The 19,076-nt window shown below is 36.7% G+C and overlaps 1 protein-coding gene across 4 annotated transcripts in view; it reads right to left on the bottom strand.

Moving 5' to 3' along the window:
• Positions 1 to 4,213: 4,213 nt before the first annotated feature.
• The window catches only part of ATM (ATM serine/threonine kinase), a 68,539-nt gene continuing 53,676 nt past the window's right edge, over positions 4,214 to 19,076 (bottom strand). For 3 of the 4 annotated variants that reach the window (XM_068670401.1, XM_068670410.1, XM_068670427.1), the window contains 15 exons: positions 17,984 to 18,198; positions 17,234 to 17,441; positions 16,189 to 16,302; positions 15,636 to 15,794; positions 14,289 to 14,427; positions 13,873 to 13,955; positions 12,415 to 12,555; positions 11,394 to 11,510; positions 10,494 to 10,643; positions 9,227 to 9,392; positions 7,894 to 7,980; positions 7,694 to 7,808; positions 6,074 to 6,137; positions 5,268 to 5,404; positions 4,214 to 5,147 (listed from right to left, as the gene is read on the bottom strand). In XM_068670401.1, coding sequence (XP_068526502.1) covers positions 4,964 to 5,147; positions 5,268 to 5,404; positions 6,074 to 6,137; positions 7,694 to 7,808; positions 7,894 to 7,980; positions 9,227 to 9,392; positions 10,494 to 10,643; positions 11,394 to 11,510; positions 12,415 to 12,555; positions 13,873 to 13,955; positions 14,289 to 14,427; positions 15,636 to 15,794; positions 16,189 to 16,302; positions 17,234 to 17,441; positions 17,984 to 18,198 — 2,079 coding nt within the window. In that variant the 3' untranslated portion in view covers positions 4,214 to 4,963. The remainder of the gene's footprint in view (positions 5,148 to 5,267; positions 5,405 to 6,073; positions 6,138 to 7,693; positions 7,809 to 7,893; positions 7,981 to 9,226; positions 9,393 to 10,493; positions 10,644 to 11,393; positions 11,511 to 12,414; positions 12,556 to 13,872; positions 13,956 to 14,288; positions 14,428 to 15,635; positions 15,795 to 16,188; positions 16,303 to 17,233; positions 17,442 to 17,983; positions 18,199 to 19,076) is intronic. The other variant, XM_068670417.1, reaches the window with a different exon arrangement.

The raw sequence follows: 19,076 nt of genomic DNA, 5'->3' as shown, positions 1-19,076 counted from the left end.
TGCTACTATTCATTTGTATTTTGCTCTACTTCATTGCAATGTGAAGTATAGTTATAATTTCAGTGGTAGAAGCTGACTAAACAAGTACTGCCTGACTGAAAAACCACGTCAGCTGCTCAAGAGTGGGCTCTGCTGTTTAGAAACACAAATGACAGTGGAATTGAGTTCTGCTTTAAATCATATTTGCAATAATCTCCCTTTTCAGAACACATTTCTGCAGAGCACAGCATAAGGCTTCCATAATGTAGATCAATGCACAAACTTCAGAGTGACTCATCACTGGCAAGAATTTTTATCTTAACCTGTCTCAAAAACATTTACTGAACTGCCTTTCACAGTTCACCTGTAAGCTGCAGTTGCTCTATTCCTCCTTCCAAGACTTTTTCCTTTACTTCTCACAGGCATTGCTCAAGCGCTGGAGTGCACCAGGCTCCTTGAGCCTTCCTCCCTGCCAGTTCAGCCATATTCAGGATGTCGGTGCTGCCACACACAGAATTCCCCAATAGCTTTATTTGACTTCATATTTTGACATGCAGAGGCTTGTCAAGCAAATCCATTTTTATGGTACAGATAGATTTCCTTCTAACTTCAGCTTAAGTGTAGCTGGAGCAGTCTGGTGAGACAACTAAACCAACGCTGGCTAGTGTATGAGTTACTGACCTGCCAAATTAGAAAATCTCAGCACCAGAAGCACTGCTCAGGAAGGGATTTCTTTATTCATGTATGTATGTATGTATGTATTTATTTATTTATTTTTGTTGCACTCAGTACCCATTTAGGGAAGAAGAGGCCTAAGGACAGCAACTTTTTGAAGAATTAGCCTGAAAGAGCTGTGTAATTCGTCTCGGATTTGGCTCTAACTAAGGTCTGTCTATAATGCTGAATACAAAAGGGGATAGGAAGCCTGCCACATATGAAGCAAGTTGGATCCCCAATTCTCCCAAGTGCTTAATAATCCAATTTCTGGGCTGGCCTTTGGACAGCACCAGCTGGCTCTCTCTGAGCAACCCTCCGCCTTGGTCTGGAAGGCAGTTCATTCCAGGAACAATGTCCAAAAGAGACGGAGGATAGCACTGCTGGAGGTTCGGCTCCTCCCAACAGGCTTTACGTCCTCAACCACCCCCAGATAACCTCGTGTTACAACCTGGCCATGCAGTACGGTATTCAGAACATCCTGAAACAACTGCTGGCTGTTTGTTCTGCAACAGTGCTATTTAATGAACTGACCCAAACCCTTGCACGAAACCCCTGTGACCTAAGGCAAGAAGTGCATGCGGTACCCAGAAGAGACACCGACAGGGAGCCATCCTTGGACTTGACCTGCAGGCACAGTCAGAAAATGCAGACCAAACCCTTGCCACGTAAACCCAACACACGTTGGGGGAAGAACAGCTACGATGCTGAGAAGGGAACTCTCCAGGGCATGAAAGGGCAGAATCACTTTGCATCACACTTTTTTTTGGGCACATGTACAGGGGTGGGGAACGGAGGAGGGAGAGGGAAAACCCGAAGTTGTGTGTGCCTGTAAAGGTATCACTGACATTGTTCGCTATGCAGCTCAGAATGCTCAAGTACAGGCGTGCTTCACAGCGTTAACATACAGGACAGATGACAAAACGTGCACTATGTGAAGACCACCTTAGCCTTCTCATACCATCAGGATACAGGTAAGATTTTGAAGTGTGAAGGGAAGAGAAACTAAACCCTCCCTCACCCACTTAGCTCCCAGCTTTCTCACTGTGGTTTCGCTCTCCCAGGGAGCCACTCTTCAACCTCCTTGCTGAAACGGACAGTTTTATTTAATGCTAATGTTTCAGTGTCACCCTAAAGTGCTACCATTAGGTAGGGTCTCAGACCTGTTTCAGGCTTTGTATACATTACACAAGACAACACTCGAATTAAGTTCACAGGGATGAAAGCAGCAGTAAAAATTTATTGCACCATCATTCACCCGTCATGCAACTAAGCAGATTTTGGAACCACCTGTTTACAAAAATTTATCTCTATCTCTATCGACTCCTTATCGCCAAAGCATTACCACATGGTGCAGGTATGGAGTAACACTACTTGAAAAAGTAGGGGTAATGTGTAAAAGTGAATTATTCCCTGAAATATACAAAACCTAACATTTTAGTATACTCAAAAAATAGCAGCAGTGAATACATACTATGAACTCAGAATTTCATAGTAACACAGAGTAGTGACCTAATTAATTCACAGTTACTGGGAAAATTATTTTCATTTGTTTTCATCTGTAAGAACAATGGATGTTCTCAGATCTTCACTCACAAATTCTTTTTTTATCTAACAGGATGCATCTCACCAAGTGACCATTTTGCTGACAGAGAGTTTCAGTCAGGGTATATTGCTCATATTGATTTACCTGCTAACATGCTGGTACACTTCCAGTTCACACCCTTGAGGTCATTTGTCCAACAGAAATTACACCACAAACAGCTAATTTTAAAAGATGTTGCTGTCTACAAAACAACAAAAACTGCTAAAAACTCTTCACATCAGATCATGGGCTCATTTTCCTTAGAAATAATCTTTTCTAAATGGGTTTCAATAAACAAATTCCAAGGCAAACAAACAAACCAACCATTAACAGGCAACTTAACTTGTCTTCATGTATTTGTAGTTTGCTAATGTAGTAAATGTGTATCAGACTCTCAAACACTCATCCACCTTATCTTCAGAAGTAGTGTTTCTGACACAGCCATTGTCAAGAATTAAACAGCATTTCCTCCCAGGCTTACCGTTTCCTATTTTTATACAAGCAAAGCATGTACCTATAGGTGATGCATTTTTGACAACTATTCACTTTCTAATTTTGATGTTTAAAAAATAAGGAATCATTGGAACAGAAATAGTTAGAAAGCACAGCCTTTGATGGCTACTGTTTGACTCCATGAGGCTTTGCGCAGGTAACTTGGCAATTCGCTCAAGAACATATTAGTTGAACTCAGATCTCATAATTAAGTGTTGTAACTCCTTCATTTTGACAGTGATTTGGAGACTCCAGGATTTGTTAATCATTCAAACTGCTTACACATTTGTCAGCTAGGTGGTGACTGCTACAGGAGCTTACAAAGAATGTAAGCAGGTTTCAACTACATTTACCATATTTACCCTGCATTTTTATTTGCATTTCTTTCACCTTGAACAATTGCAAGTATAAGGGCATTCAAAATCTAGACACTAAGTACCAAGTTAAGAGCACTGCAGAGGAATAATTAATTTAATTATTTCCTCTGACGTTACACTTTCCTTAGACACCTGTATTAATATTAATGGTTTCAATGCTTATTTTAAATAACAAAGCTAAATTGCAGCTCAGCAAGATGAAAGTGTTCTTTTTCAAGTGGAGCATCTGTAACTTATGAGGGAAGGACAGCATCTGACAAATGCTTTTGTGCAACATTCATTGGTATGAATAGCTAGAGCTTTAATATGGAAAACAAACAAAAAAGCCCATAGAATTTCCACTATAAAACATATGAGGAAAAAATCAGTAACAGTATTGTATTTTTTTAATCCATGCTTAAAAGTATAAACTCTTCAAGTGTTTTTTGTTCAGTCCTTTCCAGCTTGTCACATAAGTTTAATTTTCAGAGAACACATCACTGTATTCCTGCATGGGAGTTATTTGTCACAGAAAAAACAGGACACACACTTGGTTCTGAACATAAACAGAAATTTATGCCAACTTGATAGAAACAAAATACAAAAGATACATCTTGTTATGTTGACAATAACATAGAAAACAAAGAAGCAGCATCAAAATTGTGAGAATAAAATAAAAACCAGTGAAATGTTAATGAGACCAGAACTTCCTCACTTACACCGCTGCAAAAATGCATAAAGTGTAAACTAGGATAATGTGAGAGTACCCCAATTTTTATTCATATTTTTACAAAGATGATTCAGAAAGATTTATTAAATATACCAATGACACTTATTTGAGGGGATTCTTCTATGATCAATATTCACAGACTATTCTTTCCATTATTTTTATTTCAAAAGGAGCAATGCCTTCTGTAAAAATGTATACATTCAGAATCTTTTTGTGTGTGTGTGTGTGTGTGTGTGTGTGTGTGTGTGTGTGTGTGTGTCTGTGTCTGTGTCTGTGTCTGTGTCTGTGTGTGTGTGTGTGTGTGTGTGTGTGTGTGTGTGTGTGCCCAAAGTAAAACTTTAATGTTTCTGAAAGGTATTCCAGATACAGAATGACTGTTTATTTCAGAGGGGTTAACTCGTATATTAGGTTTCACTGTACAGTCAGTCACAGAGTTACAAAAACTATGGTCTTTTTTTTGTTTCATAGTATTAAAGAAATACTATGAAATTAGGTACAAGCATAATTTCAACATGAAAAAACAGCAGTATTACATTTGACTCAATGACCTTATCTCTATAAAAAATTGTCCATTTAACAAAGATAAAAAAAATAAACAACTTTCAAGTCTTTAAACATGAAGTTCTCTAGTTTTCTTTTACACTTTTGGCAAGTGTCATTGAAGCGTTATCTTTAAAGGATGCCCCCTCCCTTCTGAAATGCACTTTGGCTGTTTCATGACTCCTGGTTTTCAGACCAGCCATGTCACCATACTGGATTATCATAATCCAGACTATTTAACAGAAAGACAAAGGAAATGAATCTCAGGCTTAAAGAACACTGCATCCAGTGTGCCTGAGCAAAGTCCTTGCAAGTCACAAGGAACGTCACAGCACTGGCTGTTTTATACTGTATGGTGAACATACGTGGAGGGAAAAAAATACCGCTTTCTTGGTAACAGGTTCTCGAGAAAAAAAAACAAACAAACTCCCAAAGCATCCACCTAATACTAATAGGTATAAACCTTTAGAGTTTACCTGATCCAATGTTTCATTGGGAAATACAAACTTGAAATGTTTAGACACTTGCTGCTTAAAAATACATACTAGAATCCTAGAACCTCCCAAGTCACACCCAGGGTTTCCATCCAGGAAAGAGTTGGCTCAGGTTTTTAGGGTCCATGGCCTGCTGGATGAGGAGGTTCACCTGTCCTCCCACGCTGAGCACCGTTCCCTCCTCAACGCCTTTCAGCTTCTCCTGAAGTCTCATCAGGACACGTTCAGCCACTTTGTTAAAACTCTGGTCATCACTGCTGGAGGAATAAAGACAGAAAAACAGTGGCACTAGGTATGGTCCTGACCAGAACAAGCAATTTTGGTAATAAAAAGGTAAAGCACAGCAAAAGACAATAAAAAATACATAAATTTTTCACCTGGCTTTTCTTTTACATTCTTGGGGATCAGCACCGAGTGTGGAACTCATGTCAGCCTCATCCTCTGGTCTCTGCTGCAAATACAAAGCTTTCAAGGGGTTCATGGTCCAGTCAAAGAGGGGATCATACAGCAGCACCTACACAGTAAACAAACATCTATTTAATTTAACTGTTAATTACAGCTAGCTCAGTGCCCTAACAGGAAGAGAAATGGTCAGTTGGTGATGTTCATGCTAACCAGATTAAACTTTTTTTTTTTTTTTTAAATTCAAATAGAATTGGGCTAAAATGCTTAGTAGACAGTGTAATGATGAAAGAATATCTGATCATTTGCAGGTGTGTGTGTTCTGCATACTTGACTCAGTTTTGACATTCACAGCAATGAACAGATCATTTTTAATAAACGTCCAGACACTAAATATTGTTTATTTTTAAAGCATATCAAATGCTGAAGTTTAATTCACTTCTTTGTGACTTAAACAAAGAGGATTTAATTCACCTGGCACTACTCATGCTAGGAATGATGCTTTGCAGTTAGAAGATAGCCAGAAATATTTTAGTTACTGAACAGGGAGAACTGTGTATGCCTGAAACAAACAGTTCCCATAGAAAGTACAGACTGGTCTTGATCTTATTGAAGATTACATGAATTTACAAATCTGACCAGTGTTACTAAATGAAAATTAAAAAAAATAAAAAAAAATAAAAGACAAGCCATAAATATAAATTTAAATAGCATAGTAATGTGTACAAAGACCAGAAACTTTATGGCAGCTTGCTATCAGAAAGAATGATAAAATAGTTACCTCTACAATGGTCAGCAAAGCTTCTTGAGAATTTCTCATAACAGCCATTGTTTTCTCACAGCATCTAGAAAATATTTTACCACATTTTTAGATTATTTGGAGTAAATTAAATTGCATTTTCATTATTTTGGAAATGGGTATTTGTACCCTTATTAAAGGCTAATTTCTAACATATGAGTAACCTGTCTGTTTCCATTTTAGAGAAGATGGAGAAATTGAGAACTCTAAGACCATAAGGAGAATATATACAGAACTGATTAACTCCCTGTGGGAAAGAGATCACCTGTTTCACTGTCTGAACTGTTTCTATTAAGAATTAAGCACCGAGCCACCACTGATTACTGTGGTATGCCACAATGGCAGTACTGCTTGGCTGGGTGAAAATGTGCGTGCCAGAGGTGCTCTGCAAGACATCAGAGAATCTTGGCGGGCTACCTTCATATGGAACAAGCAGATCCAGTGGCCAAAGACATTAAGCTACTTCTGAAATCTCTCCAACAGCTTTAGATGTAGATGTTGCTATTTACACTCACTCCCCACTGAACTGGGTGTCTGAAAGTCATAAGAAACTTTCCTTATGAGACAGATACTCTTCAGGGAAAGAGAATACTTCAGGATCAGAACAAGCACTACAAGTTAACTGACTGTTCGCACCCAATCTTGAGATGCCTTGTCTGTACACTTACACCTATTCTGTCAGTTACAGATCAGTATGGCTAAGGCAGAAACAAAATCTGCACCAGAAACTGTATTTCCTTCTGCCAGAGCCAAACAATTCACGTTTTTCTGTATCATGGGACAAAAGTTTCAGAAATAACAAGAAACGGTGAATTTGAGAGCATCGTGGTTAGAACAGAAGTGGCAGTGACTGTTCCTTCACAGTACAAATGTACATTAGGACTTATTAAATGCTACCTTACAAAGACAATGCTTACGTTACATGTTTTTTAAAGACATGAAATTTAGGGTTTGCAAGCATTAATATCATGAAAGCCCCCAGTGAGAGAAATGACCTGCTTTTTGGGGCCCTCTTGGGTCATTAGCATGAAATAAGATGGGAGTTAACAGAAACTCATCCCTTTGGGGGAGTTTTCTGTCTTGCAGCTCAAATTTGTTGTGAGATTTATATTTTGCACTTGCAAAGCGATACCAAAAATATGAATCAAAAGAGGAAAAAGACAACAAATTACTTAAAAAATAAAATAAAACTGAACAGAAATAAGAGAACAAAACAATTTAAAGAAACTTCATGGCTTGGATATATAGTATAGTTTTAAAGGAAGTACATAGCTCTGAAGAAAACAAACCCTAGCAGTGTAAATTGAGGGATGAAATTTAGCTGTGGAGCCTTTAGAAGCACTGAGCCAACCCTGAGATTCACAAGAGGGTGACGTTAACCCACTATTTAGTGAAGAATATGAGACATTGGGTAACAATAATGGAATATTTATCTGGTTACATGAATAACAGTGCATGACTTAGAGGATAGCATTTAGTTTTGGATATTATCCACAGAAATTAAGTCTCCTCTCAAGCACTGAGACTACTCAACATAAAACAACCGTAATGCCATAAGTACACTGCTGCCTCCTTACCCCTATGCCGTATGGGATCACTTACCTTCTGAAGACTCCTTCCACTCCAGTAATACCCATTCCATCCACAATATCCCTGGTTAATCTAAATGGAACAGTCTCTGGTGTAGGAAGGATTTTACCTTGCTCAAAAGCAACTCCTAAATGAAATAATAATAGATGTTAAAAAAAAAAAAAAGTTCAAGCAAATAAAAATGAAAGCTGTCTTAGTTTTGTCCCACTTACCTAAATCTATATGCACTAGTTCTGCAGTCTGTTCATCTATCAGGATGTTATGAACATGTCTGTCTCCAAGTCCAAGTATGTAGCCGACTAGAAGAAAAAAGTAAGTTCTGAAACCATTATCTACATGCCATAAGAAACAGGGATCATTTAACAAACAGAAGATTATTTAAATCAGTTTAACACAAGTAAACAAATTTAAAGTGAGACTATTTCTTCCCCCATGTAAATGTGTTACTCCAGTAAAGAGCAAATGTCATTCCACAAATTAAAAAAAAGGTTGACTGAATGCAATTGCAAAATGGCAGTTCTGATACAGATGCGTAAGGTTACTATCTATTTCACAGACTTCTTGCCCACTTCTCTCTGTAGATAGGTTAAACAAACAATTTAACAATTTTGAATTAAAAAAAAAAAAAAAAAGATAAAAAGTACACAGTAAAGTGAGGGGTTTCTTATTATTACTATTTCTAAGAAAACGTTTTAACCCACAGTATCATATAATCATAATTCAGTCAGGGCAGCTCTACCACTAAATTGTTCCTAAGTGATTCCTGTCTAATTTGGTTTTAAAAATCTCCAAATTATAAGATCTTCCCTGTAAGCCTACTTCAGTGCTTTACTGTCCTCACATTCAGAAAGCCTTCAACTGAAACCTTGACGCTTTTTTTTCCTATCTAATGGACATGGATTAATATTTCCTATAAAATTCTTTCATCTGAATTCTGCTAGACTGTAGATTTACTTAATTTTTCAGCAAAAAGGGAGTGTATAAACAATATGCTAATATATAAGATACAGTCTACTGTAATGGGTACAATATACTATCAAATATCTTCCAGAGACACAATATGAAACCGAGTCATCCAGAAGAAATCTGGAATCTGTGTGCATACCCTTATTTATTGAAATAGAAAAATCAAAGAAAAATGCCAAACCATTTTGGCCATACCTAATGATGCCAGCAAACGTAAAGTAAGAGATTAAGACTTTCAAATCAGTTACTACATTTGAGACTACAGATGCAATGAAAAAAATCTTAAAGCACCATAACAGAATTGGTCAGGTAAAAACTACCAGAACCTAAAAATACGAACCACATATACAGAAAATAAAGAAACATAATTTCATTCTGTGTTTCTACTGCAGAAAAAGGGGATGGGGGGGTCAGAAATTTTAATTACAAAAATAGTGCTGGTGCTCTTGATGAAATTTTTTGTTCACCCCCCACCACTTTCTGACAAGTGTCAAAATCTGAAAAGCCATTGCATCTGAAATGGCATAAATTCTTTTTTTACATAATTTAAAAAGCCACGTTCGTAGTTTAGTACGATACCTATAGAAGAAGTAGCCACACTGCGAGTGTATGCCAACCGTTTTTCAAACCACACAGCTGGATCCAGGAATTTTTCCATGCAGAAATAACGAAACACAGGTTGAAAATTCTCACAGACCTTCATGAAGATGTTGTATTTCTCTTCAGAATGTTTCTTCTGAGCATCCTTTAAATGCATAGGAAATGTTTCCCCTGTGACTGCCTGTTTTGGAAAGAAATACAGCTCTTCCCCTCCTACCCTTTCTCCCCTTCCCCAAATGCTGTTCTCACTCGTTTCTCTCAGCTATGAACTGCATTTTTTACAGCAATCATTAATGCACCTATTTGTCTGGTTTACTAAACGATTATATTTCCATACACAACTCATGGACTACATGTGAAAAACACATCCCGTTCCTTTGGTTCAGTGGCTGCATGCATTTTATATACAGGTAAATGTATCTTGTTGGGACATACTTCCCCCGCTCTCTCTTCTGTTGCTTTTCTGATGGCTTCACACAATTGTGAGAAAGTCATTCTCACTCATTCATTCAAATGCAAAAGCTGTACAAAGTCACACTTAAGCACACTTTTATCCTGTTAATTTTATATACATTTAAAAGAAATTAATTTCTTGCACCTCATGTAAAGCAACAGGTAAAACTGTTTGCAGTGACTGCTGAGTCTATTTACTGTTCTTTACATATGGTAGCGGTCATTATTTAGTCTTCCTTTTAGTCTTTAGTGTTTTTGTTTTGTTTTGTTTTGTTTTTTCTTTCTGTGCATGGCTGTCAGCACACAGCAGCCAGACCTCTTCACACTGTCTTATGGCAGTTAAGACCATGCGTTCATCTCAGCTGCATTCTAAACCCATATTTTTTCCCAAGGATTAATATTTAGCATTTTGGCTTACTCAGGAAAATAAAATTATTTTTCAATGCAATGAGAAACATGAATAAATTACATGTATAAATTAATTTTCTAAGATAACTTTATACTGAATCTGTTGGGTCTCTGTAACAATCGTTCTGGTATTCTGATGTATTTATATTCTAGAAAACATTTCACAGATTTCCTGGAGATTTAACTGTATTCAAATCTTTCCTACAACAAACATACATTTCGCTATTTTTATGTTGTAAAGACTTCCCAGGCTGCATTCAGATTAGTCTGAAGATATATTAATACAATTGTTATATACCAGAAGTATAACCTTATATACTTAAAGAAACCTTTTCTGTGTAGCAGAATATGAGCTAGATATTTTTCTTTAATTATTTTGACTCACCATCATTATCTTCTGGCACTGATAACTTGAGTAATCTTTAGGCCTGTATCTCTTGTGAGCTCCCTCCTCGATATTCACAAGAAACTCCCCAAGGGGAGTTGTTCCTGAGCACCACTCCAGAACGCCACTTTTCTGAGAAAGGGGAACTACCTGTGAAAACAAAACCAGTGCTGCATGGGAGAGGGAAACACACACAGAGCTACAAATACATACTGCAGATCCTTGGCGGATATTTGCATTTGTTTAAAAAGACACAAAATCAAACCATATAGCTGGCCAAAATATATGATTTTAATGTATGGGTATGCATATATAACATAAACTCAAGGTTCTTCTAGTATATCCTTGCAATTTATTTTTTTTTTTAGCCCAGAGGACCTTCCACTACATACTTCAATACATCTTAGTCTATTCAGTTTGCTTGTTTGTATCAGTATTCTAGAAGACAGAACTCTCCTTGAGAATGAACAATCTCCAGGCCTCAGGGAAATAGCTACTGCCTGTTTCCTTAATTTTTTTTTCTTATGTAAGACTCTTTATCTCATAATATAACCCCTCATTTTCTTCCTCCCTGCTCTCATTCATTTTTATACATGTACAAACATGCATCTTCATTGAAAACTATTTTAAGAATGTGAATCAAACTGTGTCTTAGACTATGCTAGCAGTTCACATATTTTCCTTTAGAGATTCCAGAACACACAAATCTCACTTATCAAGGACAAGAACTTATACTTTTAGAGCACTTACTCAGGTCACCATCACAGCAACACTTTTAACAACACATAAATAAATATACTTTGAAATTGTCTTTAGATTAAGAAGAGGAGAATAGGAAAATATGTTTTATCAGTATCATTAGTATTAATTCCTCCACTTGCAGCATCTGTTCAGGGTTACCTTGTATCTTCGGATAGCTAATTTTCTCTTTCGTGTTTCAGTGTTTTGCTGGAGCAATGTATTACACATCTGGAAAACCTGTTGCATAACAGCATCTTGTCTGAGATCGTCACGTCCCTGTAGCATAAATAGAAAAAGCAGTTAAAGAGCACTTTTTTCAGCATACAACTTCTTGTTTTGCAAATTTAAAATATACAGAAAAAAATAAATCCACAAAACACAACTTACTTTTCCACAATAATCAACTGTAATAAAATGTAATTAACAATTGGTTTTCATCTATATTTGGTTTTCTAATAGTACTCAGTTGTTTAAGCAGTATTATCGTTAACTTATCACTTTTTTCTTCTCTTTTTTCACAAATGTTATTCAATTAAGGTTTCAATGAATCTACATTCCTTAAGGTACCTTTTTTTTTAAAAGGTGTTTCATTTACCGTATTTAGCAATCCAGCACACAGCTGAAGCAACATCAGTTGGTACTGCAATTCTGATTAAGGATTGTACATCAGGCTTCCCTTCAAGACTTTCAAAAGTACTGCATACTTAACAGCAAATCATAATTCTTAGAGCAGCTGATGAATGTTTACAAGGCCATAAGGAACAGACAGAACGTAATGAACTGAGTTTAATGAATATTTTTTTTGTTTAAAGATTTGTGTGTCTACGTGCATGTATTCAATTGTCTCTGAATCATAATTATTTTTCTATAGGGAAAAAAGAAAACCGGAGGTATTTTACAGAAAATGCTGCAGATCACTTGTCACATGACCACACAAGTCAGCAGGTCTGGTAATTGTCAGGTAAGCTATTGTATATTGTTGAAAATATTTACAATAACATTAATTATTATGAGATACTTTGTGATTTCCTTTATTAAAGCCCTGAACAGAGAAAACTGACACCGAACTGTGAAAATTTTGCATATAGTACACGAGTGATACCAGAGAAAACTGACATGAGAACTTAAAAATTCCAACATGCCAAATCTCTGAGATGCCCCTACAACAGACAGAACGTACCTTAACCAGCTGCCTCCTTTCTTTACCATCTGATCCTATGCAGTCTATTATTTTAGGCAGATTCAGGCCTCCTGCTAAGTGAAATTCTGGCTTAAAAGATTTTATTGTCACCAAATTTTCATATTTTCCAGTGGGATCCACCTGAAATTATATTAGTTTAAAATTAGTAGAAATATGATCTCCATTTGCCTCAGAGAAAGCATTAATGATTTGTTTGAAAACTATATTCTAAGTATTAATATAAATGTTCTGTCATCTACAAGGATAATAACCATAAAATCTACAAGAATATGCTAAGCAAAGGAATAAGTTTGATTCCTGCTTGTCTGCCTCCTTGGTGGAGGGGACCTGCTGCTTCCAAACAACCCGAGACTCAATTCCAGCCTGTGCCAACTAGCATTCTCCCCAAAAATATTCGTGTATGGTCAGAGGACATCAGATTTACACTAGCCTGCAAACGGACCCAATCTACTATTCTAAAACTGCCCAAATCTGTATGATCTGTCTCTTAAACCATCCTGGATATCCCCATGCCACAAAGCAACCCTACTAAATTAGCTGTAAGGAAATTGCATTTGAGTTGTTTACACTACAGACCTCCTACTGTTTTAGATAAATTGTACAGGGGAAGAAGCAAAGACAATAATAATTGTATCTTAACAAGGAGCAACACCCAAGACCAATAGGAGCCGTACAAACAAGTGTTATTTAGCATGGGTGGCAATTTCTGATCTCTGAAGTCAAACAGCATAAAATATTCCATTGGGCTGTTCTATTCAGCTGTACAGAGATAGCCAGGGGCACTTCAACGTATGGAAGCTCAGCTTCAAAAACTTAAATTTTAGGCAGCTGGCCCAAAATACAGCTCCACACTCCTCAAACAGCTACGTTTCCTAGGTAGAGGAAGCATGCCCACATACTCAGGCATATAAGAATGGGTGCCAATGCACCCATCCAATCGAAAACTCATGCTAATGGGAATGGATCATTTACCATTACTAAATTACTGAGCTAAAGCACACAAGCTGGCCAACTGGGAATAGCAGAAGAGGCAGATCTATTTAATCTCACAGCTTTACGTACATGAAACGCCTCCTTAAAACTCTGAGCTAGCACCTATAAAATAAGAGATTCAGATTCCCACATCCTCTCTGTTGTTTAGGTGCCTCATCACCCCTTTCGATGATGAAAGACTAGTTAGTGCTAACAGTGGCAAAATCATCTTCATAGGATAAGTTGCTATCCTATACTTTGGGGTCATGGTCTTCTAAAAATTTCTAAAGGCCTTCCAAAGGCAAGGATCTCACCCTGCATCTCCCACCTCACAGGAAAAGTAGCCCAGATAGGCTGGCCTGTGAAGAACATGGGAATCTGATGAAGAGAGAAATGCTCTGTCATTAGAGAAACCTGAATCTAAGATTTGATATTATAACGTAGAACTATTTCAACTTCAGTCACCTTGATTTCCATGGTAGGGACAACAACATCCTCCAGGTTCTTCAGTTTAATAATTGGCTGGTCAGCAGGAATACTTATGCCTTCTGTAATTAAATAGAATTCATAGCTTTACATTTAGAATTATAAACACACATTGAAGGTCACAAGAACAGTTTTTGAGATACAAAATCTTACTGCATACGTCTTCTGAACTGATGAAGATGACCAACGCACAATTGGGGTCTTCTGGAGTTTCATAGTCACGAAGTCCTTACAGTACGAGCAACTACTACAACTTTTAATCCAGACTAAATTCTACATTTACCAAAATGCACAATGTTATCACAGCATCTCTTTTACATATTTTTTTCATCCAAGAATATATATATACATATATCTTCAATATTGAAAATGAAAATCTTTTTTTCAAGACTTACTTCTTTGAGATTTCCACGGACTAGCATCTACATTTGCTAATATGATGTAAGCATCACAAAGGGATTCAATATCTCTAACCATACGAGCTCTCCTTTTTCTTATGATATTGATTATATTGCTAGCAGCCTCCATCCTGTCCTAAAAATAAAATAAAAATATCGATTGCAAACTACATCTTGTAAGATTAAGGATGCATAGTAACATGCAGTCATTTAAGTACAATTAGAATCATAGAATGGTTTGTGTTGGAAGAGACCTTAAAGATCACCATTGGATCCAGAGGGCAGCAGCAAGGAGGGAGCACAGAAAGCTCACTACCCTGGATTTCAGGATAGCAGATTCTGCCCTCTTCTGTGTTCGGTAGAGTACCATGGGGAAAAAGGCCTGGAGGGAAGAGGGGCCCACGAAAGTTGGTTAATATTCAAGGATCCCCTCCCTCCCAGCTCAGGAGTGATGCATCCCAACACAGAGGAAGCTGGGCAAAAACACCGGGAGGCCTGCATGGATGAACAAGGAGCTTCTGGGCAAACTCAAACAGAAAAAGAAGGCCTACAGAGAGTGGAAGCAAGGACAGAGCCTGGGAGGGATACAGAGACATTGTCGGAGCAGCCAGGGATTGGGTTAGAAAAGCCAAAGCCCTGTTAGAATTAAACCTGGCCAGGGACATCAAGGGCAACAAGAAAGGCTTCTATAGGTGCACTGGTGACAACAAGATGACATGGGAAATTGTGGGTCTTCTCCAGAAGGAAACAGGAGACCATAGTAACAACCATGCCAGGACTATAATGATGGGGCAGAAAAAGGACATAAATCCAGATACGAGATGATTCCCTGGGCAGGTTCCAACAAAAATTAAACACTGACAACATTAACATGAAACTGCAGGTCAGTACTACACTTCATCATGGCTTTTAGCAAATTAGAGTCATACAAAGGAACAAAAGGTATACTGCGCCAGGTTAAATACCTAGAACAGATGTTACCACTTAAAGCAGAAAGATGCTCAGTATCTACTTTTAACAATAAACAATAAACCTAGTCAAACACTTACTGCAACTGAAGTGCCTTTTAGAGAATAATTCATCAAGGACATTCACCACAAAATTCTATGCAATAATTGGGGGTATTTGTTGCAGGAAATGTTCGTTATGTTTTGTTTAGCCTCAGTAAAACACAATTTCAACAGTAATTATCAATTCACACACAAAAGAAAGCTTTTTGTCACAAAGTACTTCTTTCTTTCCACTCTTTCTGCTGCTGAATTCTACACTAAAACAGCCCTTGAAATAAGTAAGTAAATATTTTTTATTACAAAACTGAATAGAAATTTAAGTTTTTATAGTTACCACATCAAGCTGGGAGATTTCTTTTGGTGCAGTTTTAATTAACTTATTTCTTCTTATCGAATCTGGTTTTGTCAGGAGATCATCTTTGTTAGCATTTGCCAAAGCCAATATTATAAACAAAGAATGATGCGGATGATCCAGTGAAATTCTAGACATCAGCTGTCAAGGAAAAGAAGAAGATCCCATTATTGAAAATTATACAGAAGAAATAAAATGACTTAACTAACAAAATTATTTTTTTGGGCTACTAAGGCTCTTTATAAGAAATAAAGAGTAGTAATATCAATTAGACATTACCTCCAGAATTGTAATACATTCAAGGTACATTTCTATATCTGCATAAGACTATTCTTATACAACAACAAAAACAACAAAGTAGCAATGAGAATTCCCCAATTCTCTCTCTCCCTCCACCCACAATATTGATTTTGCATCACCACCTCCATAACTCATTGTGCTACAGCTGCATAAGGAAAGATACATATTATTTAGGAGTATGCACCATTAAGCCAATCAAGGTATCTTTAGATACAAAAAAAAAAGCATAAATTACATTATTCAGAACTTCATGAAATCCTAGTCCACCCATCATCTTGGTTCCCATTCGAGCAGCCAATTGGTACATCAGAGGCAAAAACTTGTATGAAGGGATTTTCTCTGCATTTTTCTGTAGTAGAGAAAATTCAGCAAGAAAGCTGCATTACACACCAAAACAAAGACTGTAATCATAAAATACCAGGTTAGAAATTTTGATTTTGCATTTTTTTGTAACAGGGTAACTATTGCTGAGTGATCAAGTGAGTATCACATCATCTTGGTTCAGGCCTCTTTAATGTCCTTCATGAGGAAAGTACTATTTGCTATTCTACTAGAGCAGAGCTTAGATATATTAATTCAGAATGCCCACATTTCTAGATTCACTGTGGCAAGAAACACTCCTAATAAAAAAAATTACAACCTTGTTTTTAAGACAATAAACAACCGCGTAAACAACCGTGTGTTAAAAATTTGAGAAAAGGAACACTTTCTACTCTTGAAAGTTAATACAAAGTTAACACAAAATGAAGCAATTACAAATTACACAGATATCCGTTATAAATACATATCATTCATGCAAGAATTAACAGATAGCCCACATCACTGCAGAAATGAATGAACCAACCTCAGAATGAGAACCTTTCCGGTCCATGGTTGCTGTGTTCTACAGATAGTCTAACAGTACATCCTTTCACCCACAAGTATATAGGGTATATCTAGAATAACATACTAAAGGACATAGAAGGATATGGGCAGCATTCAAGGTATGTAAAGAACAAGGTAACAATGGTGAAAGATCATGAGGTATGTTAAATCTTACCGACTTGCTAAATTACATTGACATTAAATTAAAATGCAGTGAGAATTAGAGCGTTACTGATGAGCAACTAACTTATGAGCAATGACTGAAAAAGGAAAGTTTTGATGGAAATGGTAAGGAGCTATACAAGAAAGTGTACATCACAGCACTGTAATTCATCCTTTACAAACAGGAGGAGGAGGAGGATGTGGATAATTGCATGTAAAAGTATAATAAGGAAAAAAAAAAGCAGCAAACATACCTTCATCATTTCATTGACTCTATCAACTCCAGAATTTTCAAGCCACAGGGAACAGAGTCGGAAGATCCACATGTCATGTTCTTCTCCACTTAGCAAACAACTGATATAGTTCTCCACTGCTTTACACAAGAAATTTTTACGATCCTCAGTTAGGGCATGTATGGCACATTCATCCAGATCAAGCTCTCGCTGAACCTTCACTGTATATCTATGTGAACAGACATTATTTTTAAACAACACATTATTTCTCAATGAATGGATTAGGCTGTCCAAATTCTGTTGCTTTGCAATTTAACCTTTTTTTTTTTTTTTTTTTTTTACCTCTTTCAAACTTGTGTATTAACAAGCCCAGTAAAATAAACATCTACAAAACAAAACTGCAGGAGCTATTCTTTTGGTGCATGTCCAACGCAAATCCACCACTCTAAGTAAATCTTCAGTCAGTGTCTTTTTCCTTTCTAATGATAAAATCTCAGTCTTGATGAAATCATCCATACTGTTCAGTTGTTGTAAAGCTCCTTATTTTGGCCCACATCAACTAGCAATTCTCCTAGATGATGTCCAAGCCCAGTTAAGAAAGAAACTCTATGCAACAAGCATTATGGGCTCAGGCACTATTTTATGAAAAGAAGTAAAAATTCAGTTGTAGAGGTGTGACCCATGCTGTACCACTTGCCCAGCCAGACAGAGAATTAGTAAAGACAAAGCCTTTAATGGCTCCACAGTAACTACCTCTGTCTGAACACTCACCTATTTCTCTCAACTCTGTGCTCTCTCAGGAGGCCAACCTCCTCCTTGGCCTTCTTCAATAATGCTTGCTTGTTTTCAAACTCTGAGGATTTCATGTAATTCTCAATTCGCTGGTACTGATTATCTGAGAAACGAGCCAAAGAGAGGAAAGCCTTCATCTTTCCATTCTTCATCTCATCACTGTCTCCACTGTGGCTTGCAGCAATTTCCACAGCCTAAAAGGGAAGTTACAATAATAAAAAGCCTGATAATCAGGTGAATAGTGACTACTGCATAATACCTGACCAAATGCTATTAATAATCGCAGAATAGCAGAACGGAAGTGACCTCTTGAGGTCATCTTGTCCAAATCCATGCTCAAGCAGGGACACTTGTTTGTGAAATATATATATATATATGAAATATATATATATATATATGAAATATATATATATATATGAAATATATATATATATAATATATATGAAATATATATATATATATATATAAATAAAATAAAACTGAGATTTTTTTTTAAGTGAATTTAATTTTTGAGGTGTTTTTCAGTGCAAACAGTCAAATATCATACATGAAACAGCTTTAACAACTATACAGGAATCTCCTACCACTATCTATCTTTCAGAGTAAGTACACATGAAGCTTTGCAACTTAGTTTTACCTTACAGCATAAGATGAAGAGGAAAAAAAAACAAAGATAGTGCCAAAAAGAGAAGGAAATTGCATGTGCAAGTCATTGATTCAAATCATCAGAGAAACCATGTAGAGAGTAACAAAAGGCAACTATGTACAATTTCATAAATTAGAAATAAAGAAATGCAGAGCAGACAAATATTAATAAAAATGTTTCTACTATGGCTAAGATTATTTACCAAAAAAAAAAATACAGTACTTTGAAACATTTCTGTAAGACCTTCCAGCACCTGGAATGAGACTGTAAATGAATGCAATCCCTGTACTGTAAACACAAAGGAGTCAGTGATCTATCCTGAAGGTGAAAAGATGGGGATAGGGTGGAAGGAAAAAGGAAAACAGGAATAGTAGTCATATTACAGTGTTATATAATAATATGCAAAACTTGTATTTTCTATAAGAA

Source organism: Anas acuta, chromosome 1 (assembly GCF_963932015.1).
Source record: "Anas acuta chromosome 1, bAnaAcu1.1, whole genome shotgun sequence".
In the NCBI taxonomy this organism is placed as follows: Eukaryota; Metazoa; Chordata; class Aves; order Anseriformes; family Anatidae; genus Anas; species Anas acuta.
Note: the sequence above shows the minus strand (reverse complement) of the source record. Positions and strands in the feature narration are given on the sequence as shown.